General features: G+C 45.2%; 1 protein-coding gene across 2 annotated transcripts; it reads right to left on the minus strand.

Moving 5' to 3' along the window:
• Positions 1-395: 395 nt before the first annotated feature.
• On the minus strand, positions 396-27,654 carry Ppp1r7 (protein phosphatase 1 regulatory subunit 7). 2 transcript variants are annotated; one of them, XM_004667817.2, is made up of 10 exons: positions 27,515-27,654; positions 24,298-24,426; positions 19,583-19,638; positions 18,856-18,921; positions 18,215-18,345; positions 15,598-15,760; positions 14,065-14,181; positions 12,325-12,429; positions 3,298-3,384; positions 396-1,742 (listed from the first exon to the last, which is right to left on the minus strand). In XM_004667817.2, the coding sequence occupies exons 1-10, from the start codon at positions 27,564-27,566 to the stop codon at positions 1,566-1,568; spliced, it is 1,083 nt and encodes a 360-aa protein (XP_004667874.1). In that variant the 5' UTR covers positions 27,567-27,654; the 3' UTR covers positions 396-1,565. The 2 variants fall into 2 exon arrangements, with proteins under 2 accessions (XP_004667874.1, XP_045002613.1); XM_045146678.1 differs by lacking the exon at positions 19,583-19,638.
• Positions 27,655-27,858: the final 204 nt, after the last annotated feature.

Genomic DNA, 27,858 nt, shown 5'->3' on the forward strand with positions numbered 1-27,858 from the left:
TATATGGGTTCTTTGGGATCAAATTCAGGTCCACATTCTTGCAGGATAAGCACTTTACCAACTGAATTAACTCCTCAGCTCCCGGAACTGATTTGAGACATTTTTCCTCTCTTCAGTTTGTTTAGCTCTAAGGACTTTCCTACAATTTAACATGGCAGAAGCATCCTCAAGAAGGTACTGCTGGCTTTGGTGACCACTGCTGCCTCTATATCGCTTTTCCCTGTGCTGCTGTGAATGACTGCACTAGGGGCATCCACATCTTGGCCTTCATGTGTCTGAAAGTGTCTTTTTCTTAACCTCACGCAAATGGCATCTGGCACAATATCAGGCCGGGCCACATACTGCCCCATCCACCCTTCCTTGCTAAGAGCTTTCTTGAGAGATGTTTCACAGAGTCAGATCACACAATTTATTCTGGTGAGGATTAGAATGAGGCAGAATGAGGCAATGGATATTAAAACCTAGGTCAACCATTGTGACATCACAAATTCCCTGATAGTTGACCATGCATCCCAGCTCCCAAGACAGACTGTCCCAGTGACACTGAAGAGTCTAGAGCAGTGATATCCAGAACCTTCTATGATGATGGCTTCAGGACATGAGTGTGAGGAGTGCAAGCCGCAGAGCTGAATTTTTAGTTCAAAGAGTTTAAAATGGAACTGAAATTGCCACGTGTAGCAGCAGGTGGCCTTGCTCTGAACAGTGCAGCTCCAGATACCTGGAAGCAGAGGGGACTTTGGTGACCATAAAGTTCAGTCCTCATTCTGCAAAAGAGGAACTCTGAGGCTCTGAGAGATGACAATGGCCTTGTAGCAGTAAATTCCAGCCCAAGTGACCACAAATGTAAATTTCATATACAAATAAGGCCAAAGGATAATGGGAATGGGAGGCCACGTGACAAGTGAACAAGAGCTGACACACCTCTATTCTCTGAGACTCACTTAGGTTCAGCATAGTTGGGAGATGTGGGATGCGCCTCTCCACACATCAGCCTTCACCCACAACTAGGAACAGGCTCCATCTGAGGCAGAAGCGATGGCTGAGGAATACATGTGGAAGCTGACATAATTCCTGGTGTGCTCAGTCATCACTTGGGTCTGACGACCACAGCATCTGGGAATGGACCATCTTTTACTTGTTTTTAAAAAATATATCTAAAATTTCCCCCCAAATTGGCATTAATTGGTCTGAAAGACTCAAAAGTGTGCTGTTGTGGGTTAGTGACTGCTTTAACCCTGAAACTGACCTGAGGGCCTGCTGGATAGTCCAGAATTCCCAATGGGGAAAAAAACAGACATGAAGAATGAATGGAAGCAACATGTCCTGCATGCTCTCCATGGTTACAATAACTGTCACCATTTACCAGGAAGACCACGTGGCAAGATTTAATAGTGTTGGCATCTCCAAGTGGTGTGCAGCATCACATGCCAGCTACCGCCAGTGCCTTGTTATTGCCATTGGGTTGTGACTGTTGCTATAGTGATGACTTCAGGAGCAATAGGTGGATTAAAAAACCGTGGCTGGGAAGTTCTTTCCAGGAGAGGGACCAGGTGAAGAGCAAGGATTTAGAACCTGACGAACGTGGCATCAATCTGCCGCACAGAGGGGAGGGCCAGCATGACCTTGCGTCGGTACTGTGGGTCCTTTTGCAGGGGATTGCGCTCCAGGTATACTGTTTCCAGGTTCCTGGCACTTTTCAGCTCATCAAGGTCACTCCAGCTCTCTAGGAGATTGTCATTCATCTAGGGACACATGTGAAAAAAGTTTTTAGAGGTCAGCCCTGGACCTGCAATCCCCAAATCTGGGATGGGGGCACTGGAATCATTCAGTGGGGGCACAAAGACCTCTTCCTATATCTGGTATCTACAGCACCACTCTCAAAGGCACAGCAAGAGCCATGACACAAATCCAAGGCAAGTTCTAGGATGGCTAACTACAGAAACCCATCTAACATTTCTTCTTAAAACATTTTTTGGAGGGTTGGAGAGATGGCTCAGTGGTTAAGATGTTTGTTTGCAAAGCTAAAGGACTCAGGTTTGACTCCACAGGACCCACATAAGTCAGATGCACAAGATGGTGCATGCATCTGGAGTTCATCTGCAGCAGCTAGAGGCCCTGGTGTACCCATTCTCTCTCAAATAAATAAATAATAAAACATAGGTAAAAATAAAAAGAACAGCCTGGCATGGTGGCATATGCTCTTAATCTCAGTACTTGGGAGGCTGATGTAGAAGGATTGCTGTCAGTCTGAGGCCAGCTTGAGACTGCATAGTGAATTCTAGGTCAGCCTGGGCTAGAGTGAGACTCTACTTCAAAAGAAATTGTTTTTATTTTTCTTTTCTTTCTTTCTTTCTTTCTTTCTTTCTTTCTTTCTTTCTTTCTTTCTTTCTTTCTTTTTTTTTTTTGAGGTAGGGTCTCACTTTAGCTCAGGATGACCTGGAATTCACTACGTAGTCTCAGTGTGGCCTCAAACTCACAGCAATCCTCCTACCTCTGCCTCCCAAGTGCTAGGATTGAAGACATGCGCCACCGAGCCCAGCTTATTTTGGTTTTTCGAGGTAAGGTTTCACTCTAGCCCAGTCTGACCTGAAATTCACTATGTAGTCTCAGGGTGGCCTTAAACTCATAGCACTCCTACCTACCTCCTCCTCCTGAGTGCTGGGGTTAAAGATGTGTGCTACCATGTCTGGCTTTGTTGTTTTAAAGACAGGGTTTTATGTATCCCAGGCTGGCCTCAAGCTCACTATGTAGCTGAGGATAACTTGAATTTCTGGATTCTCTTGCCTCTACCTTCTGGAGAACTAGAATTATAGGTATGTGTCACCATATCCAGTTTTTTCCAGTGCTAGGGATCAAACTCAGTACTAGGCAAGCACTCTCATCAACTCAGTCATGGCCCCTGGCCCAATTTTCCTCCTATTGTGCTGAAGCTAGTTGCTCCTCCACTATGGTCAAATGATTTAGTCAAATAATAACTCCAGGGCTTAGTCATATAGAAACCGGGGCTTCTCAGATGTTCATATGTGCATGATCACCCTGAATCTGGTCAAAGTACAGAGCCTACCCCTGGAAGAAGTGGGAAGCCTTTGTACTTCTTACAAGCTCATCAGGTCTGTGGATGCTGCTGATCTGAGATGCAAGGCCACAGGCAAAACGCACAGGAAGGCCTACCCATGTGCCTGGCTCGCTCAGTATGATGAGTTCCAGGACTGGAGAACTGACACTCATTTCCATGCTTTGTTCAAAGGACTCTAATTTAGCCAAAATGCTATTAATCCCAGCAAGTATAAAACTTACCCAGAATTCTTGTAGTTCTGTTAGATGGCTGATATTTTCAATCTTTTTGATTCTATTTGATGCAATGTCCAACATGGTGAGTTTGTTCTAAAATAGGAAATACAAATTTTCCTGGATTATTGCAGTTCAAATGTGTGATCACACACAATGTGGAGTTGGGCTGAGACTGAAGGTGAGTCACTCGTCTGTCTTTGGTCAGCTTTAATGCTGTCCAGGCTAAGGTAATCTACCTTTTTTTTTTTTTTATTAAAAATTGATTTATTTATTAGAGAGAGAAAGAGGCAGATAGAGAATGGGTGTGCTAGGGCGTCTACCCACTGCAAATGAACTCCAAATGCAAGATGTCACCTTGTGCATCTGGCTTTATGTGAGTATTGGAGCGTCAAACTCCGGTCCTTAGGCTTTGCAGGCAAGCGCCTTAGCTGTTGAGCAATGTCTCCAGCACCCTGACCTTAAAAATATTTTATTTACTTGAAAGGCAGTTATAGAGAGAAAATGATGTTTTTGAGACACGATCTCTCATTGGCCTGAAGCTAGCCAACTAGGCTAGACTGGCTGGCCAGAGAGCCCTGGAGATCTGCCTGTCCCTGGGATTACAGGCATGTGCCACCAGGCCTGGCTAGTATGGAAGTGGGTTCTTGAGAGAACCTCATGACCTACCTTCTTTGCAGTATTTTTGCTTATAACCTCATCAAGCTCATTTTCTTTGGGATTTGTTTAGTCTCCAAGCTGTCTGTCTACTGAGGACCCTTGTGCGACCCATGATGACTCTAGGGCCAACCCAGGCTTTGAAGAATAGGTGACAACTATAGCAATGTCTTTAGTGCCCACCATGCGAAAACACAGTACCAAATAATACTCTCAATGGAATTCCTCCCTTTAGTGGGACCAAGGAGCTTGAGGCTTAGTGCAACACTGCCAGGCACATGGTAGAGGTGGCAGAAGTACTTGGCACAAGCGCATCATCCAACCAGAGGCCATGCTGTCTGGGATAAAGCTCCATGGAACATTAGGAAGTCCCGGGCACTACAGAGACCAGTGTTGTGGCCTGCTAGGACTTTGAACTGATGGCAGTGAGAGGGCAAGTGAAACCTCAGATGCTGAGGACCATGTCTCGAAGCTCACTGGTGTCCAGCAGGATCCAAGAAATGTGTTTCATGATCCAAATGATCATGACTATGGTAAGTGTAAGAAAATGTTTTACAGTTTATAGTTTCAAATTTTAATAGAATAGTTTCATGGTGAAAATTAAGTCCGTCAAAGCTTGCAGTGCTTGCTGCTTGCCAGTGTTAACAGACCAATGATATGCTTTTCTAATTTCCATGGGAACCCCTTACAACTTGCTGAGGTCTGCTCTCCTCAACTTATAAGCCCTCCCAGAATTTATGATTGACTTATGGTCCCAGACTTTATTCTATTTTCTACTGTATTTCTGGTATTCTGATTCTAAATTCTCGCAAGCTATAATGGAAATTTTAAAAAAGGAAAGTAAAGCATGAATACCTAAGCACCTAGCAGTAGCTCTGTCAATTCAGGACATGGCTACGACTTCCATGTCCATTGAGGGTCCTATAGCACCACTCCCACCTGGCCTAGTAGCACTAATGCAGAAGGTGTACATGCCATCTGTGACAAGTCACAGATGTGCACAGATGGAGGTGTCACCTTCAGAAGCTACAGTTGTCGTGGTATGTCTCATGCAAGACACAGGCAACTCCTTCTAACCATTGTATCTTGCTGTCTCAGTTTTATTTGCTCGAAGCACGTAATGCTTACAGGGTACCTGGCCAAACAGGAGTGCAGGGGGCCTCAGAGCCAAAAGAACTGTACAGAGGAAGGCACTGTAGATAACCTGGGGATACAGTGGCAGGGCTGAGGCAAGACAGGCTCACTAATGGCAGTTCTTCTCAGCACTCTGTGCTTCCTGTGTGTTAAGTCTGGAAACTGGCAAAACAGATGCATCTGAAACATACCATAGATCTGAGTCTGTAAGGTCCAAGCAGAGGCTCAGCAATTAGGCAGAGTTTTGGTAGTGGGTGCTGGCTTTCATGACTGGTCCCCAATCTCTCTGGCCTGAGGGATCCAGTTGTACACTGTGGTAGTTTTGAATGGATGTCCTCCAATACATTCAAGAGTTTATTAAAGCTGGACTGGAGAGATGGCTTAGCAGTTAAGGTGTTTGCCCGCAAAGCCAAAGAATCCTGATTCAATTCTCCAGGACCCACGTAAGACAGATGCACAAGGAGGCGCATGCATCTGGAGTTCATTTGCAATGGCTGGAGGCCCTGGTGTGCTCATTCCCTCTCTCCCTCTTTCTCTCTCTCAAAAAAATACTTCTATACTGAAAACTTAAAACAAGGGTAGTCATGAGCCCCAGGGGTATAACATCTGCTGATGTCTGGATAAATGTAAATACTATGCTTATCAAACTGCCCAGGAAGCACTTTTCTTAGCATTTATACCCTTATATTACCACTACTCTCACTTTGGGTAGAGAATCTTCTCTTTTCAGATGGCAGTGACCTTGGGACGACTCAGAAGGTATCATAGTGCTGGAAAGAAGTGACTGGAGTACTGAGCAACATCTTGATCACACCTTCCAAGGCTCAAGGTCTAATGTGAAGAGGTGGTGGAAAGAATGTAAGAGCCAAAGGAAGGGTAGGACTCCTTACAACGTGCTCCCTCCAGACATAAAATGGCCTGGGTATCCATGACCTCATAGTGCCTGGTACTACCTACACAAGACCATTATAAGAGGATGAAAAGATCATGGCATCAAAATAGAAGAGACTGATTGGGATGGGGAAGGGGTATGATGGCAAATGGAATTTCTAAGGGGAAAGTGGGGGAAGGGAGGGTATTAGCATGGTTTATTTAAAAAATTTTTGTTTATTTATTTATTTGAGAGCCACAGACAGAGAGAGGGAGGGAGGGAGGGAGGGGGAGAGAGAGAGAGAGAGAGAGAGAGAGAGAGAGGGAGAGAATGGGCACGCCAGGGTCTCCAGCCATTGCAAATGAACTCCAGATGCATGTGCCCCCTTGTGCATCTGGCTAATGTGGGTCCTGGGGAATCAAGCCTTGAACCGGGGTCCTTAGGCTTCACAGGCAAGCGTTTAACCACTAAGCCATCTCTCCAGCCCAGCATGGGTTATTTTTTATAATCACGGAAAATGTTAATAAAAATTGAGAAAAAAAAATACTTTTTTCCCCCCAAGGCAGGGTGTTGCTCTAGCCCAGGTTAACCTGGAATTCATTTAGGTAGTCCTAGGCTGGCCTTGAACTCATGGTGATCCTCCTACCTCTGCCTCCCGAGTTCTGGGATTAAAGGTGTGTGCCACCACACCTGGCTCTCTCAAATAAATAAAATATATGTTAAAAAAAAGTTTATTAAAGCTTGTTAGATCACCACTGTCTGGCAGGTGTCGCTGTGGGCAGAGGGAAGATCCTAGGGTCCAGCCCTGAGGTGTGGGGTGGATTTGGAATTCCAGTCTAAAGATACACAGTGTGAGAGCTTTTCCTGCAGTTCCCGAAGTGTGCCTGCTTGCTTTTGGGTGGTAGCTTCTCTATGCTTGGATCTGTGAGAGGTGGGGCAGCTGCTTCTGCTGTTATAGAATGCAAGCCAGCAAGAACTGCTTAAAAAAAAAAAAAAAAGAATGGGAAATGTGGGTAGTGCATGCACCCACAGGTCATAACTTTTTCCATGATGACAAGCAATACTCAGGTCAAGGGCCAAGTGTTTTAGACACGAAAAGAAAAAGTCCAAGGCATAGAGGAGTCAATGCCACAAGGACACAGGTATCACAGGGTGTTGGGGAGGGACAGGCTGGTAAGTGGAACTCTGACAGGCCATTTGCCACTTAGGAAAAAGGTATGTTACTTCTTATTTTTATTTTACTTAGTTTTCCTTTTTAAAAAACTTTTTTTTCGAGGTAGGGTCTCACTCTAGCTCAGGCTGACCAGGAATTCATTATGTCATTGCAGGGTGGCTTCAAACTCATGGCAATCCTCCTACCTCTGTCTCCCAAGTGCTGGGATTAAAGGCGTGCGCCACCACGCCCAGCTCTTTTTCAAAATCTTTTAAAATATGATGGAGAATGGAATTTCAAAGGGGAAAGCGTGGGGTGGGGAAGGAGGGAATTACCATGGGATATTTTTTTATAATCATGGAAAATGTTAATAAAAATTTTTTAAAAATCTTTTTTTTTCTTTTTCTTTTTTTCTTTTTTGAGGTAGGGACTTACTGTAGCTCAGGCTGACCTGGAACTCACTATGTAGTCTCAGGGTGGACTCGAACTCATGGCAATCCTCCTACCTCTGCCTCCCAAGTGCTGGGATTAAAGGCGTGCGCCACCATGCCCGGCCAAAAAAAAAAAAAAAAAAAAAAAAAATCTTTTTAAAATTTTGTTTGAGAGACAGACAGATGGAGAGAGAGAACTGGCGTGCCAGGGCCTCAGCCACTGCAATTGAACTCCAGATGCTTGCGTCACCTAGCAGGCATGTGCAACTTTGCACTTGCCTCACTTTCATGTGTCTGGCTTATGTGAGATCTGGAGAGTCAAACATGGATCCTTAGCATTTGCAGGCGAGCACCTTAAGTGCTAAGCCATCTGTCCAGCCCTTATTTTTTTAATATATTTTTTAGATTTTTATTTGTTGGAGAGAGAAGGGGGGGGGTGCAGGCAGCTAGAGAGAGAATGAGCATGGCAGGGTCTCTAGCCACTGCAAACAAACTCCAGATACATGTACCATCTTGTGCATCTGGCTTACGTGGGTCCTGGGAATTCAAATCTGGGTCCTATGGCTTTGCAGGCAAGCACCTGAACAGCTTATCCATCTCTCCAGCCTGATGTATTACTTCTTTTTATTTTTTTTTTTAACATTTTTATTTGTTTGAGAGTGACAGACATAGAAAGAGGCAGATAGAGAGGAGAGAGAATGGGCATGCCAGGGCTTCCAGCCACTGCAAACGAATTCCAGACGCGTGCGCCCGCTTGTGCATCTGGCTAACGTGGGTCCTGGGAAGTTGAGCCTCAAACCGGGGTCCTTAGGCTTCACAGGCAAGCACTTAACCGCCAAGGCATCTCTCCAGCCCTGATGTATTACTTCTAAGGACCCAAGTTTGATTACCCAGTACCCACATAAGCCAGGCACACAGGGTGGCACATGCATCTGGAGTTTGCAGTTGCTGGAGGCCCTAGTGTGCCATTCTCCCTCTCCCCCTCAAAATACATAAATAGGAGCCAGGTGTGGTGGTGTATTCCTTTAGTCCTAGCACTTGAGAGGCAGAGGTATATGAGTATGAGAGGCAAAGGTTGCTGTAAGTTCAAGGGTACCCTGAGACTACACAGTTTATTCCAGGTTAGCCTGGGCTAGAGTGAGACCTTCCTTGAAAAACTGGAAAAAAAAAAAAACCCTAAATAAATAAATTCCTGATCAAGAGATACTTGGAAGAAAATTAGGTTATGTATTTGATAACTAGTTGAAAAAAAATCCCAGAGGAAAGACATGTGATCATGCTGAATATTATAATAAGTTATTATAACACCTTTTCTATTCTTTGGTTCAGATGTCTAGGAATGATAGAGTTTAACCTATGACATGTCTAGGTAGGATTCTGCATTTTTGCTTCTTTCCTAAAGGGCTACTAAAGACAGACCTGTTACATTTTGGAACCATACTGCTAAGTGCTAGTCTCCTAGTGGGTGCTGTGCTTCCTGTGGAGAGCAATGCAGGGAGACAGATGCTATGCACATCCTCCCTGGCCCCAAGGTCTTCTGCACAGGCCTGCTACCTAAGCCACAGCTATTGCCTCTTCAACAGGACGGCCTCAACTCTGATTCTGTACTGTAAGAGCTCACATGCTGGTTTAATTTTTTTAAAAATATTTTATTTATTTGAAAGAAAGACAGAGAAAGAGTCAGAAAGAGAAAGAGTCGATATGGGTGTGCCAGGGTCTCTTGCCACTGCAAACGAACTTAGATGCATGGGCCACTTTGTGCACCTGGCTTTACATCATGGATACAGGGGCACTGAACCTGAGCCATCAGGCTTTTCAGGTAAGTACCTTCAACAACTAAGCCATCTCCCCAGCCCAAATTTTTAAAAAATGTGTTTTAATTTTTTAATTATTTATTTGAGAGAGAGAGAGAGAGGGAGGGAGGGAGGGAGGGAGGGAGGGAGGGAGGGAATAGGCATGCCAGGACCTCCAGCCACTGCAAACAAACTCCAGACGCATGCACCCCTTGTGTATCTGGTTTACGTGGATCCTGGGGAATCAAACCTAAGCTCTTGGCTTTGCAGGCAAACACCTTAACCACTAAGCCATCTCTCCAGCTCTTTTTTTTTTTTTTTTTTTGAGGTTGGGTTTTATGTAGTCTACCTCAGACTGACCTGGAATATACTATGTAGTCTCAGGGTAGTCTTGAACTCATGGTGACCCTCCTACCTCTGTCTCCCAAGTGCTGAGATTAAAAGTGTGCAACACCATGCTTGGACCCAGCCCTAATTTTTTTGTTTACTTTTATTTATTTATTTATTTGAGAGCAACAGACACACAGAGACAGAAAGAGGCAGACACACACACACACACGCACGCACATAAAGAGGGAATGGGCACACCAGGGCCTCTACCCACTGCAAATTAACTCCAGATGCACGAACCACATTGTGCATCTGGCTTATGTGGGTCCTGGGGAACTGAGCCTCAAACCAGGGTCCTTAGGCTTCACAGGTGAGCGCTTAACCGCTAAGCCATCTCTCCAGACCCCCAGCCCTAATTTTTAAGACAAGACCTCATGTAGCACAGGCTAGCCTAGAACTCACTAGGTAGTCATGGCTGGTCTTGAACTCTTGTTCCTCCCTCCTTCCCAAGTGCTAAGGTTATAGGCATAGAGCATTTGGCTTCATATACTGGTTTTATTTTATTTTTATAAGGTAACAAATTTGAATGAAAAATGTTTTACCAAACGAAGTTAAAACTGCTATCATATCTGAGGGTTAATTTTTTTTTCTAGGTAGGTCTCACTTTAGCTCAGGCTGACCTGGAATTCACTATGTAGTCTCAGGGTGGTCTTGAACTCACTGTGATCCTCCTACTTCTCCTCCCAAGTGCTGGGATTAAAAGCATGTGCCACCATGACCAAAAAAAATTGTTAATTAATTTTTTCTTTTCAAGGTAGGATCTCACTCTAGCCCAGGCTGACCTGGAATTCACTATGTAGTCTCACGGTGGCCTCGAACTCACAGCGTTCATCCTACCTCTGCCTCCTGAGTGCTGGGATTAAAGTCATGTGCCACCATGCCCAGCTCTATTTTTTAAAAATTATTATTTATTTTTTTGGCTTTTTGAGGTATGGTCTCACTCTAGCCCAGGCTGACCTGGAATTTACTATGTAGTCTCAGGGGGTCCTTGAACTCATAGAGATCCTCCTACCTCTGTGTCCCAGTGCTGGGATTAAAGGCGTGAGCAACCACACCCAGTTTTTGTTTTTTTTTTTTGAGGTAGGGTCTCACTCTGGCCCAGGCTGACATGGAATTCACTATGTAGTCTCAGGGTGGCCTTGAACGCATGGTGATCCGCCTATCTCTGCCTCCCAAGAGCTGGGATTAAAGGCATGCACCACCACACTGGGCTTTGGCTCTTTTTTTTTTTTTTAATGAAAGAGAAAGAACTGGTGTGGCAGGGCCTCTATCCACTGCAATCAAACTCCAGACGCGTACACCACCTTGTGCACATGACAGCTTGTGTGTATGTCACCTTGAGTGTCTGGCTTATATGGGTTCTGAGTTGAACCTGGGTCTTTGGCCTTTGCAGGCAAACACCTTAACTGTTAAACCATCTCTCCAGCTCAATTTTTAAAAAATTTATTATTTTTTGAGAGATATAAGGAGGTGGGGGGAGGGGAGAATGGGCGAACTAGGGCCTTTAACCACTGCAAATGAACTCCACATGCTTGTGCCCCCTTGTGCGTATGTGCAACATTGTGTGCTCACGTCACTGTGTTATCTGGCTTATGTGAGGCCTGGAGATTTGAACTTGAGTTTTTAGGCTTTGCAGGCAAGCGCCTTAAGTGCTAAACCATCTCTCCTGCCCCAGTTTTTGTTTTGTTAATGTCAGCCAGGTGTGGTGGCTCATGCTTATAATCCCAACATGCTGGTTTTACAAAATTTTAATTTGATTGCCAAGTTGGAAGGTGACCAAAGCTGCCATAGGCAAATTCTAGCCTTCCCAAAATTTCTTATGCATGCTGATAAACTATGCTCTTGGGCTGAGTTACAAAGGACAAAAGGCTGTATGAAGAGACTGAAGAACAAAAAAGTGATCTCTCTGCTTATTAGCTGGCAATTTAACAAAACTGTGAAAAAAAAACCCCAGTAAAATTAAATTAGGAAAAAACATTTTATTTGTCTTAATTCCTATTTAAAGGAAACACAGCCGGGGCTAGAGGTTATCAGTGTGAGAAATTCTTCTAGAGTGGGAGGGCTAAGGTTGTATGAGATGGGTGGAACAGGCAGAGGAGGAGGAGACCTCCAGCACTCTGGATCCCAGAAGAGTTGGGAGAGCACAGCCACAGTGCTTCCTTTTGATCAGCTGAGAGCTGAGCTTGGCCTGCAGCCCCACAGGTTAGGAGTGGGGGCTGAGGTAGGGAAGAAAGCTGAGTGGCCAGTAGGGGAGAAGAGAGAGACATCCATTGATGTCAGGTACTTACGTGGTACAGGGGCAGGGAAGAATTTCTCAAATCCTCCATAAGGCCTACAGGACATGCAGTGACCACTGCCCTAAGAGGATGTCTGTGGACATCTGTGCTGAAATCCCACATGACGACTGGGTAAAGCATGGCAGCCCATTGACACACTAGGGCAAAGGGCCGTGGCTTTCATCCCATGAAATTTCCACCATTTTCAGGATGACACAAACTACAATAAGGCCCAGGAGGCAGTGTGTCACCTGAGGCCAGGCCTGGAGGGCACTGGCTGTCAGCTGTTCCCCTTCCAGTGCTCCCCCAAGACAGGCCAACAGGTGCTTACATTGTTCTCCAGGCCCTCAATGACCTCGATGCCATTGTGGCTGAGATACAGTTCCCGCAGGTTCACCAGGCTCTGCAGACCCTCGATCTTTGTCAGCCGGTTACTCTGTGGAAGTAACCAAGAGTTATTAGCCACACAGACAGTAAGAAACACAATGGCTTTAGAAACAAGCTTTCCTCTCATGCTGAAAAGTCCTAAGAACAGGCATTTCATTTAAAATGTGCTTATGACTGGGACTCAAGTAGAGAAAAAGGGATCCAGCATTTGAGTGTGTTTTACTGGGCTGAATGAAATTTATGCATGGAAGGTAAAGGCTTTTTTCCCCCCTTAAAGTTATTTTATTTAATTATTTGTGAAAGAAAGAGGGACCATGAGTGTCAGACTTCTTGCTGCTACAGATGAATTCCAGATACATGTGCCACTTTGTGCATATGGCTTTATGGTGGTACTGGGGAATCAAACCCGGGTTAGCAGGCTTATCTATTTTATTGAAAAATCTCACTTTAGTTAGATGTACTTGAGGAAGGTTTGTTTGAATTAATTTAACCATTTTAAAACATCAAGAGCAGTAATTGTTTTTGAAATATATTCTCTTTTCTTTTAGAATATATCACAACTTAATTAGACTGGAAGAAGTCCTTCTCCAAAGTAGTCTGTAAGCCCAAGCAGTTCCCTGTATCTATTATCTACAGTCAGTTAGACCTGCTAAATCATATCTCCCAGCATACTCAGTTGTATTTCCTCTCAGGGTCTCATTCCACTAATTTGCTGTCAACAAAAGATAACACAAGCCTACACACACTCCCATGTTGAACTGTTTCCAAGTCTGTAGCTCCACAGGGTCTGTGCTCTGTGTATAATGTGGAAGAAGAGCTTCCATCACTGAGCAGACACGTCAACAGCACAGAGCATGAACTCACTCTCCTGAAGAAGGCCCTGAAAGTCATCTCATTACCTAACTGCTAACAACAGGAAAAGGAATGAGATTCTCTCTCTTTTATTTTTGGTTTTTCGAGGTAGGAACTCACTCTAGTCCAGGCTGACCTGGAATTCGCTACGTAGTCTCTGGGTGGCCTTGAACTCAAAGCGAACCTTCTACCTCTGCCTCCTGAGTGCTGGGATTAAAGGTGTGTGCTACCACATCTGGCAGGAACGAGATTTTTTTTTTAACTTGTCAAAGTGCTGAGAACAAGTGACTGTTCAGTGTTAAGCACTTTATTATTTATATATTTGACAGAGAAAGAGAAAAGAATGGGCACGCCAGGACCTCTTACCACTACAAACAAACTCCAGACATATGCTCTCCTGTACATCTGGCTAATGTGGGTCCTGGGGAACCAAACCTGGGTCCTTTGGCTTTGCAGGCAAATGCCTTAACCACTAAGCCATCCCTCTAGACTAGGAATTTTTTTTTTTTTTTTGGTTTTTCAAGGTAGGGTCTCACTCTGGCTCAGGCTGACCTGGAATTCACTATGCAGTCTCAGGGTGGCCTCGAACTCACAGCAATCCTCCTACCTCTGCCTCCCAAGTAGGAATAAAATTTTTAAAGTAAAATAAAACTAAGTTACATAGAACAAATTTTTATTTGGCATGTATGTGTATGGAGAATGCTGTAGATCTAACTGCTCATCACTGATGGTCGACACTGGCAATCATGAACAGAGTGACGGAAGCTGGGAATAGGGACGGTGGGTGCAGTTCCTTGGGAGCAAGGGGACAGGCTCTGGGGAAGACCGGTACCTGCATACTGAGGACTGTCAGGTTGGTAAGAGCATCCAGGTTCTGAAGTTTTGTAATTTTGTTTTTCCCCAGAAACAGACTCTCCAGGTTGGTTAATGTGTCAATATTTTCAATTGCCTGCAAAAAAGATGGAATAACATTCAAGCTGTGGCCAGCAAGCTGCATCAGTAAAGGTACTATGGCCAACAACTTTCCCAGGTAAGACAGGTGCTTGGGCTGTGGGACAAGGCAATCTAACCACAGCCCTGTAATGTTGAACAACCTTATACACTCTGGGAATTTTCCAATGAAATCTCCCCTAAATGTAGTACATTAAAAAAGGAAGCTGGAGGGGCCAAGACCCTATCTCCCTCCTGCTCCCCGAGGTCACTCTAGCGCAGGCTGAGCCAAGACCTTATCTACTGGGCTCACTCCCAACCCTCACATCTTCACAGCTCTGGGATTATTTGAAAAGTCTATAGACTAGCTAATTTCTCTAAACTGAGGTATTATGTTACCTGACACAGTATTTGCTAAAAAGCGCCCCCCACCAAACCTAGGCTACTATGCAAGTGAGATGCTGGGAGTTCTGACCTAGGTCTTTTAGATGCCAGGATGTCCATGAGTATCCTGAGAGTGGGTACTCATCCATTCTCCATTGCTTCTACTTGCTGCTACCATGTGCTCCTCTACTGAACCCATTGCTTTGAACCCTGCCAGGTCTTGGGAACTAGGATAGGTAACAGTATGCATGGAAACACCTGCTTCAGACACTATTCAAAGTGCTATGACACAGTGAGAATGGGGCAAAAGGCTCAGTGCCATGACACCAAGAGGATGTCATGCTTAGGATTGAATAGTATTCTAGTTGACAAAACCCTCCCTCCTGTCCTTGGGGACCCTCCCTCCTCTGCCTGGCAGACCCCTGCCCAGTGCTAGCACCTATGTGATCCCTTAATCAGACAAGGTTTTTGCCCAGTAGTTTAGTCAGATGGTAAAGGAATTATTTGGCATCTATGGACCACCACAACACTTTTTTAAAATAAGTAGCTAGTTTTCATTCTGCCCCATGTTTTCAAAATCAAATGGATTTTGGAGAACAGCAGCCACAGTCCTGGTGGGTACAATTCTAAGAGATGGAAAGGCCAGCCCAGCCCAGCCCAGAGGTTTTGGTTACTTAGCAGCAATATACTCGCTTATCAGCTACCAAGTCAGTCAGTGCAACTGACCATTCTGCTGTGCTCCTGAAATTCATCTCTGGCAGGAGCTGAAAACCACCATGGCAAGTTCTACAGAAAAGTACTAGGTTGCTGGCTCACCTTGCAGAACACAGCTGGGACTAGCTTGGTGCAAGACCATGACATAGATAGAGAGCAGATGAAAGCTAAGTGTAGAGCCAGACCAGACCTCAGTGTGAACTCATGGTCTTATTTATACTGGCTTCCAGTTAGCATTTTTTCTTACCTAGCCAAACACACACACTACAGGTACCACTGTGGATTCACACATGCCTTTGAGCTGTTCCCAAGGCATGTGAACATTCTCTATACCTACCCGGATGCGGTTAGATCCCAGCTCCAGCATTTGCAGTTGATGTAAGCTGCTTAGGTTTTCAATTTTACTGATTTTATTATTGACCAAGAAGAGTTTTTTCAGCCGCGTCAATTTGTCAATCCCTTCAATGTTCCTCAGCAGATTAAAAGAAATATCTAGAATCCTATGAACAAGCAAAACATTTTTCTGAATATATACAAGGCTGCATAGGAATCAGAATCCTCCTTAGAAGGTATACCCTACCACCAAACTGGGGATTTACAGTCACCGTAGGGTGGGATCTGACAGTGACTGTGTTACTATCTGTCTCACACCAAGGCTATCCTGTGCAAATGTGAGGCTGTTTGGAACTTTGAGAGCTGCAAGGGCAGCCTGCAGGCTCCAGACACTGTCACTAGGGCTCTATTAAGGGGCAGAAACTAGGTTTCATTTACACTAGTGTCTACAGCAGGACCTAGCACCAGGCACTGCAAACAGAAGGGACCTGAATAGGGCTGAATTCAAATCAAAACAGGGGGCTGGAGAAATGGCTTAGCAGTTACAGCACTTGCCTGTAAAGCCAAAGGACTCAGGTTCAATTCTCCAGTACCTACATAAGCCAGATGCACAAGGTGGCGTATGTGTCTGGAATTTGTTTGCAGTGGCTAGAGGCCCTGGAGCACCCATTCTCTTCTTCCCTCCCTCTCTAATGAATAAAAACTGAAAAACCTGCCAAGCGTGGTAGTGCATGCCTTTACACGTGCTCTTCTAGACACAAAATGGCCTGGACATCCATGACCTCACAGTGCCTGATACTACCCACACAAGACCATCACAATAGGAGAAAAAGATGATGACATCAAAATAAAAGAAAGACTGATTGTAGCCGGGCATGGTGGAGCACGCCTTTAATTCCAGCACTCGGGAGGCAGAGGTAGGAGGATCGCCGTGAGTTCGAGGCCACCCTGAGACTCCATAGTGAATTCCAGGTCAGCCTGGGCTAGAGTGAGACCCTACCTTGAAAAACCAAAAAAAAAAAAAAAAAAAAAAAAACCCAAAAAAAGAAAGACTGATTGAAAGAAGGAGGGGATATGATGAGTTTCAAGGGGCAAAGTTGGGGGAGGGAGGGAATTACCATGGGATATTTACAATCATGGAAGTTGTTAATTATTAAAAAAATGGGGGGTTGTTTAAAAAAATAATACATGAGAACTTTTAAATTAAAAAAAAAAAAAAAACTGGAAGGAGAGGGCAACACCCTAAGGTTGTCCGTAGACCTCTACGTGCATGCTGTAGCACATGCGCACAGGCGCTCACACACACAAATAACAAGCAACTGGGAGTGATGGCACATGCCCATAATGCCAAGACTGGGAGGTGAAAGAAAGATCAGGAATTGAAGGCCATCCTTGGCTACAGAGTGCTCAATTCCAATCTGGGCTATGTAAGACTCTGTCTCTGGAGGAAAAAAAAAAATCAACAAGCACCAAATGAACAGAAGTCCAGGTAAAGCTGATCCTTCAGTCAGAAATACTGCTGATTGTTTGGTTTAAAAAGTGTTCAAAGAAACTGGGCGTTGTGGCGCATGCCTTTAATCCCAGCATTCGGGAGGCAGAGAGGTAGGAGGATTGCCGAGAGTTCGAGCCACCCTGAGACTACATAGTGAATTCCAGGTTAGCCTGAGCTATAGTGAGACCTTACCTCGAAAAATCAAAAAAGTGTTCAAAGGGACTGGAGGGATGGCTTAGCGGTTGAGGCAGTTTCCAGAAAGCCAAAGGACACTGGTTTGATTCCCCAGGATCCACATTAGCCAGATGCACAAGGGGGCGAATGCGTCTGGAGCTCATTAGCAGTGTCTGGAGGCCCTGGCACACCCATTCTCTCTCTTTCTCTCCCCCCACCCCTCTTTCTCTGTCAAATAAATAAATAAAAATAAAATATTTAAATAAAATAAAATAAAAAGCGTTCCAAGACCGCTGGGCATGGTGGCTCATGCCTTTAATCCCAGCACTTGGGAGGCAGAGGTAGGAGGATCGCTATGAGTTTGAGACGACATAGTGAATTCCAGGTCAGCCTGAGCTAGAGTGAGACCCTACCTTGAAAAATCGAAAACAAACAAACAAACAAAAAACACCCAAAGAACAAAACAAACAAGTGTGTTCAAAGGTCAAAAAAGTAAATTCTGAGGCTGAGTGTGGTGGTGCACGCCCTTAATCCCAGCAGAGGTAGGAGGATGGCTTGTAAATTCGAGGCCACCATGAGACTACATAGTGAATTTCAGGTCAGTCTGGGTTAGATCAAGACCCTACCATGAAAAAACAAACAAACAAACAAACAAACAAAAAACATAGGAAATTCTGGTTAAAGCTCCTCTCCCCAATTCTTACATCATCCCTGAATGGAATTCAGCCAGAAGCCTGGCTCCAGCCTTCTAGGCAAAACTGCCCAGCAAGCTAATGGCATTATAAAAGCTGCTATTCCCTTTTGGAGCCCTGGACACAGCGGGCAGACCCTGGAACCAGGGGCAGGGTAGGAAGGACTCTGCATAGCAGCAGCTCCCAAGGGCCAGGGCCTGGTAGGGGTTTTTTCTGGAGACTAGCCACCCCACATCTCATCCCCTCTGGGTCTCCCAACTCACTCCAATTCTGTAAGTGCTTCCAAATTCTCAATTTTCTTGATTTGATTGTCATAGAGATCCAGCTCACGCAGACCCTGAAGTTCCTCCAGGTTCTCAATGCATTTAATCAAGTTTTGCCGGAGGCAGAGTGTCTGTGGGATGGGAAGAGAAGGATTGGCACAGGCAAGGGGAGAACACAGGAACTGCCTTCCAGGAGAAGGTGTTTCCATTCTCCTATTGTTTCCTAGAAAGGTGCTGATCTTCAAGATGCAGGTGAGCAGGAGTGAAGCTGGTGTCACTCTGCCCCCTTTGAGGCCAAGCAGACCCCACACTGAGCACACTTGCTTAGAGAAGGAAGCCTTGGCTGGGGTTGCAGTGTGGGCTTGGCTGACAGAATGAAGAAACCGTTAAGACTGCTCCATATTGAGAAGCAAATTTAATTGCAGTGAACTAAGAACAGTAGACTGCCAGATCTCAATGAGGAAGGCTCAGAGCCAAGGCAGGCTGAGCTCTCCTGGTGATGGAAAACACCTACCCTCTTCACCCTCTTCAGAACAGAGATGAGCGCAGGTCAGCGCCTTCCATAGGATGGGAAAAAGGACTATGGACATCCTTCAGGTATTACCAAGTCACTTTGTGTATAAGGACAGAATCTCTCTCACCTTCACTTTCTTCAGTACCTCGAAGCCTTCAATCTTGCCAATTCGATAGTGGTTCAGATCAACATCCTGAAAGAGAGGAAACCTTGCTCAGCTGTAGCAGAGTGCCTGGAGACTTGTGTGGAGACAAGACATGCCAGAGGAGCCTTCTAGGTAGGGTGGCAAGTGAGAGGATGTGAGGCTGAGCCAGATCCATTTGTGACTGGCAGAAGCCATTATAGGATGAGCTGCTAGGTGCTCTTAGGTTTAACTATGAGCTTTATTAGTTTTATGTAAAGCTGACCCTCATGATTGTTATATAACTGTTCTCTCTGGACTCCCAGTACCCTTGTGCATAACATAAGCCTAGGCTTCAAGGAGATGTACTCTTACCATGTCATCATCACTGACCAACTGTAGGCTCATAACAGGACTCTAGTCAGGAGTCGGTCTATATCCAGCCCGCCGGCAGCTGGCCACATGCATGTTGTTCTACAGAGGTTAGGGGCATGAGGATGTTACCATGTGTAGCATGACCAGTGGACCCATGTAATTTATGAGCCAGAGGTATCTCATCTGCCACACAATGCTCAGTGATTAGACATGGGATTTCAAGTTCTGGTATTAGAAACAGTGACAACAAAAGGAAACCAACCCAACCAAGGGAGGCTGAGGTGGCCTTTTTAGAGAACCTGCTGGCCAATGGTCTGTTACTGTGCACCTTAAGGCTGGGTCAAGCAGGCAGCATTACCTCTGCATCTCGGTCCAGGCTAATGGTTTCCATATCCACAGCTAGCTCATGTTCCTCTGAAAAAAGGAAAAGAGCTCATTCAGGACTCTGTTTACAAGAGGCAGTGGCCCCAGCTGTCATAATAAGCTGCCACTCTGTCCTAGCATTGGAGATGCTTGGCTCAGCAGAGCTAATTCAAATGCAAGGGACACCAAGGGTGACTCTAGTAGTGTACTATTTCAAGCGTTCTGAGTTCAGCTATTGCTAAAATTCTCCAAGTCTCCATCTGTTCCTCTGAACTTTCCAAGAAACCAAATGCAGCTTGAAGTTCTTGGTGGAAAGGAGAAGGAAGGAGGCTGCTTGGGTCCAATCACTGCCAGAAAGCATGTCACAGGCATGACTACTGCCTCCTTGGAATTTCTGGAGTGCATACTGGCAGCAGCCTATCTATCCATGTATTTTTTCCCTTCTTTTTTTTTGGTTTCGAGGTAGAGTCACGATGCTGTAGTCTAGGCTGACCTGGAATTCACTATGTAGTCTCAGGTGGCCTCAAACTCACTGTGATTCTCCTACCTCTGCCTCCCAAGTGCCTGGCCTTCTGTCCCTTTCTTGTGACAATAAATCAGGCCATCTGAATACAGATCATGCATATTACCAAGTTCCAGGATGTGCCTTTTATTGCTTTGGATAGTAGCCCAGCATGTACAGATGCTTCTCTTGGCTAAGAGGAAAACACAATGAAGAGTTCCACAGATAGGATCAAAGTCTTGATGAATAATTTAAACAGATTTCTCAACTAGAAGCGTGGTGAACTAATTCCAGCACAGAAGCTCACTTGGATTTTATGAGGACTACTCTACTCCAGAGAGTCAGATGCTGTGCTAGAGGGGGGCTGCGATTTGCTTCCACTGCCACAGTGGACAATTTCACATCAGTCTTTCTTTTTCATTTCATCAAAACCCATTTGAGTATGTATGCTGAAAGAAATGAAGACACATACAGATATGCATATATACATATCCATGTGCATACAAAGATGCATGCACATGCCCCTTTCAGCACTTTGCGAATAAGAGTATTTCCTCCATTATCACCAAAAATAGCCAGTCACTGTTTCTTTCCCCAGTTTATTCCAATCAGTAACCAAATAAGGCTATCTAGTGTGTCTAGATGGTTTTTATTTCCACTTTTATTTTTTTGAGACATGGTCTTACTACATAGCTCAGGCTGTCCTTGAACTTTTTTTCCCCCCCAAAACAGGGTCTCACTCTACCTCAGACTAACCTGGTATCTGGTACTCACTCTGTAGCCCAGGCTGGCCTTGAACTCATGGCAATGCTCCTACCTCAGCCCACCACATATGGCTTAAAAACATTTTTAATTATTTTTGGGAATGAGAGAATGGGAATGTGCACACCAGAACCTCTTGCCATTGCAAACAAAACTTCAGATGCATGTGCCACTTTGTGCATCTGCTTTATGTGGGTACTGAACCCAGGCCAGCAGTCTTTGCAAGCAAGTAAGTGCCTTTAACCGCTGAGCCATCTCCCCAGCTCTGGCCTTCAGCCCTTGACCCTTCTGCTTCAGCCTCCCTCATACTCTGATAATAGGTATGTGCCACCAAGTCCAGCTCAATGGATATTCCTGTTGGGAGAAAACAAGCTTCTTGTCTCTCTCAATGCTTCTTCCATTCTTGGCTCTGCATTATGTATCAGGATGCTCTCTCTTCGGTTTCCCATGAACTTCTCACCATTTTTAACAATTGTGCCTGGGCTCTTTCTCCTGTGCTTCTTTTTCATAGACCAAATTTGTGCTTGCTTCTGCAGTGGAGCCAGCTCATGCAGCCCTGGACCTTAGCCATGGCTGGTTCCCCCCAAAATATGTTGTAGCTAATATGGAAGTTAGCCTGCTTTCATTGGAGGCCACAAAAAAACCCAACCAGCTTAACAAAGAAGTCATGCCCAACATGGTTACATTCACTGTCTTTCATGATAACTCTTCTGTTAACAACCAACAACTTAAAAAAAAAATTAAGCCGGTGTGGGTAGCGCATGCCTTTAATCCTAGCATTCAGGAGGCAGAGGCAGGAGGATCACTGTGAGTTTGAGGCCATTGTGAGACTTCATGGTGAATTCCAGGTCAGCCTGAGTTACAGTGAGACCCTACCTCAACAAAACAAAACAAAAACAAACAGGAAAAAAAAAATATCGTTTACTATAGTTTGCCCACAGGATACCAAAAAACCTAAGAGTTAAATGAAAGGAACTAGGAAAAATCAAGAGTCAGAACAACATTCCCCCATCTCCAAAAGAGCATTAACTCAGTGCCCATGAGCTCAGGAAGCTGTGGAGAAGTGCTACAATTAAGGCCGAGTGCCCAGGTAAGTGATGGCCAGAGCAGGACACTCTGAGATTAAAAGGGGCATAACTGGCAGTGATCCTGAGCCAGCAGGAGGCATGGAGGGTGTTCCAGGCTCTTCAAAACATGTGGTTCGCAGCCCAAGTGATCATTCTTGCCCTATACCCAGCAAGGGCTACAATTCCCTCTATTAGAATAACCTGGAACAAAGTTACCAACCTAAAACATCTTACAGAATGTATCATGGTCATATTTGTTAAATAAATTAAGGAGCTGGGAATATAGCTAAGCAACAGAGTGCTTGCCTAATATGTACAAGATACCATTGAACTTGTTCTGGTTAGAATTAAGTGAAAGTAGGAGTGAAAAAAAGTGAAAGAAGACCCAGCTTCTCTAGGACTAGAACACATGTTCCCAGAGAGCTACTGTGCTCTAGTTGTTGGAGGGAACAGCCTGGGGTTTAGATAAGCAGGGCTCCAGTCCAACTAGCCTGCCCTGTAGCAGGGCCCTCTGACAGGCACAGGCCTTTTACTTTCCTCATCTACCATGCATTAGAGTCCCGTTACAATGACCCACCACAAAACATTGTTAGATGGAAAAAGGAAGACCAGAGCACAGTGCTGCTCCAACTCCCAAGTTCTCCAGGTTGCTCGCTATCTCAGTAGCACAGATCTGAGCCCTTCTGTGACTAACTCAAATGATGACAGCAGCTCCTGTTCGTTTTATCCACCCACGTCACTTCCAGAATATGAGCTCTGAAGTTCCAAACTGTGTCAGGTACTTTTGTGGTAATCTCCTTTTGCCTTAAAATTTGGTTACCATAGTTACCAATCATTTTTGCTGGCACAGAGCACAATGCTATTTTAAAGATTAGCTATGTTTCTATAAATTTATTTTATAAAGGGTAGTACATGATGAATATCTGAATCCATACAAACCTGGAAAATGCAGGAGGCAGACGTTATTCTTGTATCTGTTTAGAAAGACCCTCAGCAATGCTCATGTGTTATCTTTTGTAAGCAGGTACAATTACATACTTATTTTTAAACTACAAATTAGAATTTAGCATCCATACTGCTTAGAAACTTGCCTTTTTCTTTCCCCAAGGTAGGTTTCACTCTAGTCCAGGCTGACCTGGAATTTACTATGTAGTCTCAAGGTGGCCTTAAACTCAGGGTGACCCTCCTACCTCTTGAGTGCTGGGATTAAAGGCATATGCCACCACACCCAGCTCTGCTTTTTTTTTTTTTTTTTTTTTTGAGGTAGGGTCTTGCTCTAGCCCAGGTTGACCTGGAATTCACTATATAGTCTCAGGCTGGTCTTAAACTCACAGCCACCTGAGTGCTGGAATTAAAGGTGTGCATCACCACACCTGGCAGGAGGAACAGGGGTGGGGAGAGAAATGGGTGCACCAGGGCTTCTAGTCACTGCAAATGAGTATTAGATACATATGCCACTTTGAGCACCTAACTTTATTTGAATACTGAGGAATTAAACTTGGGTTGTTCGGCTTTAAAGGAAAGTACCTTAATTGCCGAGCCATCTCTCCAGCCTGAAACTTGCTTGTTTTAACCCTAGCATTACTACTAATTTGGACATCTTTATGTGTTCATATGCTTCTCCTCATTCTTTTCCATGTAAATTAATTTTTTAAAAAAAAATTAAAATATTTTTATTTATTTGACAGGGAAAGAGGGAGGGAGAGAGAGAGAGAGAATTGGTGCGCCAGAGCCTCCAGCCATTGAAAACGGACTCCAGATGCGTGCACCCCCTTGTGCATCATGGGTCCTGAGGAATCGAACATGGGTCTTTTGGCTTTGCAGGCAAATGCCTTAACAGCTAAAGTCATCCCTCCAGCCCTGTAAATTAATTTTCTAAGCAAGCAAATAACATGGGCCATTACTGGAGAGGTTACAAAACCACTACAGGAAGCTTTTTTTTCATGTTTGAAAAGCAGATCCTCAGGCTTGGAAAAATGGGCAAAGTGGGGTGAAAAATAACTTCTCATTACTATGTCACAGGACCCAGCAGTCAGCCACTATAGCAACTTCAAACCTTGTTCTTCTGAGCTCTCAGAAAATGAGACCATTTTCTGGACCTTTCCAGATGATATACTAGTGTCAACATTACCAGTAGTGGTCACTGCCTTTAGCAGAACTGGGCAACACTATATCCATAAGCATAAGTGAGGCCAAGGCAACACTGTAGAGAGCATGCTGTACCAAGCTGCTCAGCTCACTGAGGATCTCTGAGGAACACAACAGTCCTTCCCCAGGACTGACACACCACCACCCTAAGGACTCATCACATATAACAGCACCTTCAACCACCATGCATCCCTCACTTGGTGAGTTTACAGTTCTTAACTATTCAAGTACCTTCTGGATCCTCTTCTCCCCGCTCCACTCCATCCTTCAGGCTCTGTGCACTGAGGTCTGCCACGATGCCACTCCCATGCTTCTTCCCTTCCTCATCACCCGATTCTTCAGATTCAACCCGCCTGTCAACTGAACCCACACGTAAATGAGAACTCACATCCACTTTATGTGACAATTTGCATATAATACTCAGTTGCAAGACTTCATTCTGAATGGTAGCTGAATTCAGTTCATGGACGTCTCCTATGTCCCAGTACCATTTAAGGCACAGTGGCATAAACTAGGGGGCAGAACATGGAAGCCACATGGGTATTTGGGTGAATAACATGCTGTTCCTGCCCTCCAAGGGCTGGTGAAAGATGGTTTTGCACAGTGAAGTATCTCCCGTGCAGCTCTCACCTTTGACCTGACATCCACCACAGAGGGGACCACTGAAAGACCACAAACCTTCAGTGATGCCCCACTATACATCTGGCCAAGAAAACCAGCTCAACCTACAGTTTCTGAAAGGAATGAAGACTAGGAAATCAGACTGTGGACACGGAAGAGCTCTACTAAAGATTAGAATGTGCTAAATGTCCCACATGAGCATCACAGATGTTAAAGGTCATCAAACAGTGTTAGCAGTACAAAGATTTTCAGGGCAGGTTGAAACTTTTTTTTTCTTTTTGAGTTTATGAATAAATTAATGGCTAAATGTGGCAGGCTGAAAAAAAAACAACTCTTTGGTAAAGGCGTTAAATAATTATCCCTTTTCATAATATTTTCATGACCTCTTTTGGAAGTCTGTCTGGAAGGCCCAAGGCTCTCACACATTACTTGGAATTTTTTTTTTGTTTTTTTTTTTATTTTTTTAAAGTTTTTATTAGCATTTTCCATGATTATAAAAAAATCACATGGTAATTCCCTCCCTCCCCACCCCCCACACTTTCCCCTTTGAAATTCCATTCTCCATCATATTACCTCCCCATCACAATCATTGTACTTACATATATACAATATCAAATTATTAAGTACCCTCCTCCCTTCCTTTCTCTTCCCTTTATGTCTCCTTTTTAACTTACTGGCCTCTGCTACTAAGTATTTTCATTCTCACGCAGAAGCCCAGTCATCTGTAGCTTTACTTGGAATTATTAACCACATTGAATATTCTTCTTGACTGACTTTTCTACAAAGGAGTATACTACTAAAGGCAAAAAAAAGTCCTGTTTTATCTTTATATTTTTTCCTGCTATTCCTTGCACAGTCTGGAAGGGATCCTGAATAAATCCTTCTAAAATCCACCTTTAATTCCTGCAACTCCAATTTCCTTCACACCCTACTCAGCAATTGCCTTAACTCAGCCACAACTCCATCTCCTCTTCTTTCATACAGCAACTGCCTTGGTCAGCTACAACCTAAAGCCTGGGCTCCTAATCTGCCTCCTAACTGGCTTCTCTTTGCTTGTCTTCTCCTATTTATCCTCCACTGCCAGAGAATCCAATCTGATTCTAAAACCCAAATCTGATCTTTGACTTGGGAAATATTTGTGGAATACCCACAGCTCTTCCTGCATCTGTGTCTTCTTCATTTCCAAGCCTCAGTCTCCACACATGTAGAAAGGAATGAGTGAAGTACCTATGCCTCGGAGTTGCTGTCAGGATTAAGTGAGGGTACAATGGTTCACATGCATGGCATGCAGTAGAATATAATAAGTCACCATGAGACAAAGGGCAGCCTGTGGTCTGGGTATAAGAGGACAAATTCTAGGTCACAGCTGTGCACTTCCCTGAGGAGGGAAAGCCATAGTGCAACCTGTGTCTCTTATCAGGACAACAGAGTCTGGAGTCTGGCATAGAAGATCAGCATGTAAGAAAGTGACTATGACTGGGTATGATGGACTGGAAAATAGGTGACAGAATCTATTATAGAGGTCTGTACTAAGGTACTGGTGGTGGGAATAAAGGATGTGTTGAATACTTGGAGTTACTGAAGCAGAAGTGTCAGAGCTGCTAATGACATATGTGGGAGTGGAAGGCAGAAAACCCTGGCTTTTATATTTGCCCTTTACTGAGAAACAGAAACAGAGGAAGAGGGAGGAGTGGGCTAAGGGAGCTGGGTAAGAGAGCAATAGAAGAGGCACTTCCTTCCTTAGAAAAGATTCAAGAGTGGAAAAGACCCCTAGCATGACTTCTGAAAGGCCCTTTATGGCCAGCGTCATTAGCCCACCCTCCACTTGCACACATACAACTACCACTTTTGGTCAAACCCTCATCTCCATTCCTTTCCTTTTCGACTGGCTTTTCCTGGACTGATATTTGATCTTCTCCATTCCCATCCCACTCAACCTAGTCCCCAACCTGGCTGACAGTGATCCTTCAACATGCAGTTCACTCCGAAAAGCCAACACCACTCTCAAACACAACACCCTCCTCTTTTGTACATCCTCTCCCAGCTGTGCTATCCTCTTCCCTAGAGCTTTTCTCAAGTGAGAATGATTACACTTCTTGAGGTGTGTACCACTCACGGAAATAGTGGAGCCTTTCAAAGGACTTAAACACTTGGACTCTGTCTGACTCCAACAGCGAGCTAAGTGTGTGGGTGTGCGTGAGTCTATATGCACATATTGAGTTTATCTTTACACAATTATGCACAAACTCATGCATGTGTACAATATATACATACGCGTACATAAATACATACTAATTCCAACACAGTGGAAAAGGAGAAAGCTGAAATTGTCCTTTTGAGACCACGAAAGCCTAGCAACCAGGCACTGCCTGTGTAACTCAATCTCCGGGACTACTTGTCATCCATCCTTTTGCCCCAACCCACTGGCTTTCTAGAACAGACAATTCTCTACCCGCACCACGTGAACAAACTACGGATTTCGCAGGTTCCCGCGCCTGGTGCCTCAGTTTCCCGATTAGCTGATGAAGGGCCGTTCCCCGCCCCCTTGCCTGTCAATCTCCGACCTTCGTGGCTAGGTGCCAACCGTTGCCGGTCCCCACCGCCCCATCCCGGAGGGGGCTAGCGCCGCACTGCTAGCCCTTCCCTGGCCGCGGCCAACCTCCGGCCGGAGCTGCGGGGCTCCAAGCCTCGCCCCCGCCCGGGTCAGCCCGCCTGGCAGCGGTCAGGAATTCCCGCTGTGGTCACAGGCCGAGCTCCTCTGGGGCAAGGGAGGGCGCGGGCCCGGTCCCCGCCCGTCGCTCTCCAGCCGCCCCCAGGGGCCGCTCACCCTCCATCATCTCCTGCGACTGCTGCTGCCCCGCGTTGCGCTCCGCCGCCATATTGGCTGCTCGTCCCCTTTCCGGAATCTGTCGCCTCAGGAACTTTGGCCAATCAGGATTCCCGGCCGAGCCAGCTAGCCAATGGGGCCAGGCACAAGGACTGGAGCCGACGCGCCTGCGTGGACACACGGCCTCATGGGAGCCGTAGTTCCCATGGACCTCAGGTCTGCCAGCCCGCAACAGGTGTTTGAGAAGCCAACGGGGCCTCGGCGAGCCGGGGAGACGCGGACGTCCCGGTATGGCGCCAGGCAGCACGGGACATGCTCTGGAGTTGTGGCTTCGCTCACGTCCG

This window comes from Jaculus jaculus, chromosome 4 (assembly GCF_020740685.1).
Source record: "Jaculus jaculus isolate mJacJac1 chromosome 4, mJacJac1.mat.Y.cur, whole genome shotgun sequence".
Lineage (NCBI taxonomy): Eukaryota > Metazoa > Chordata > Mammalia > Rodentia > Dipodidae > Jaculus > Jaculus jaculus.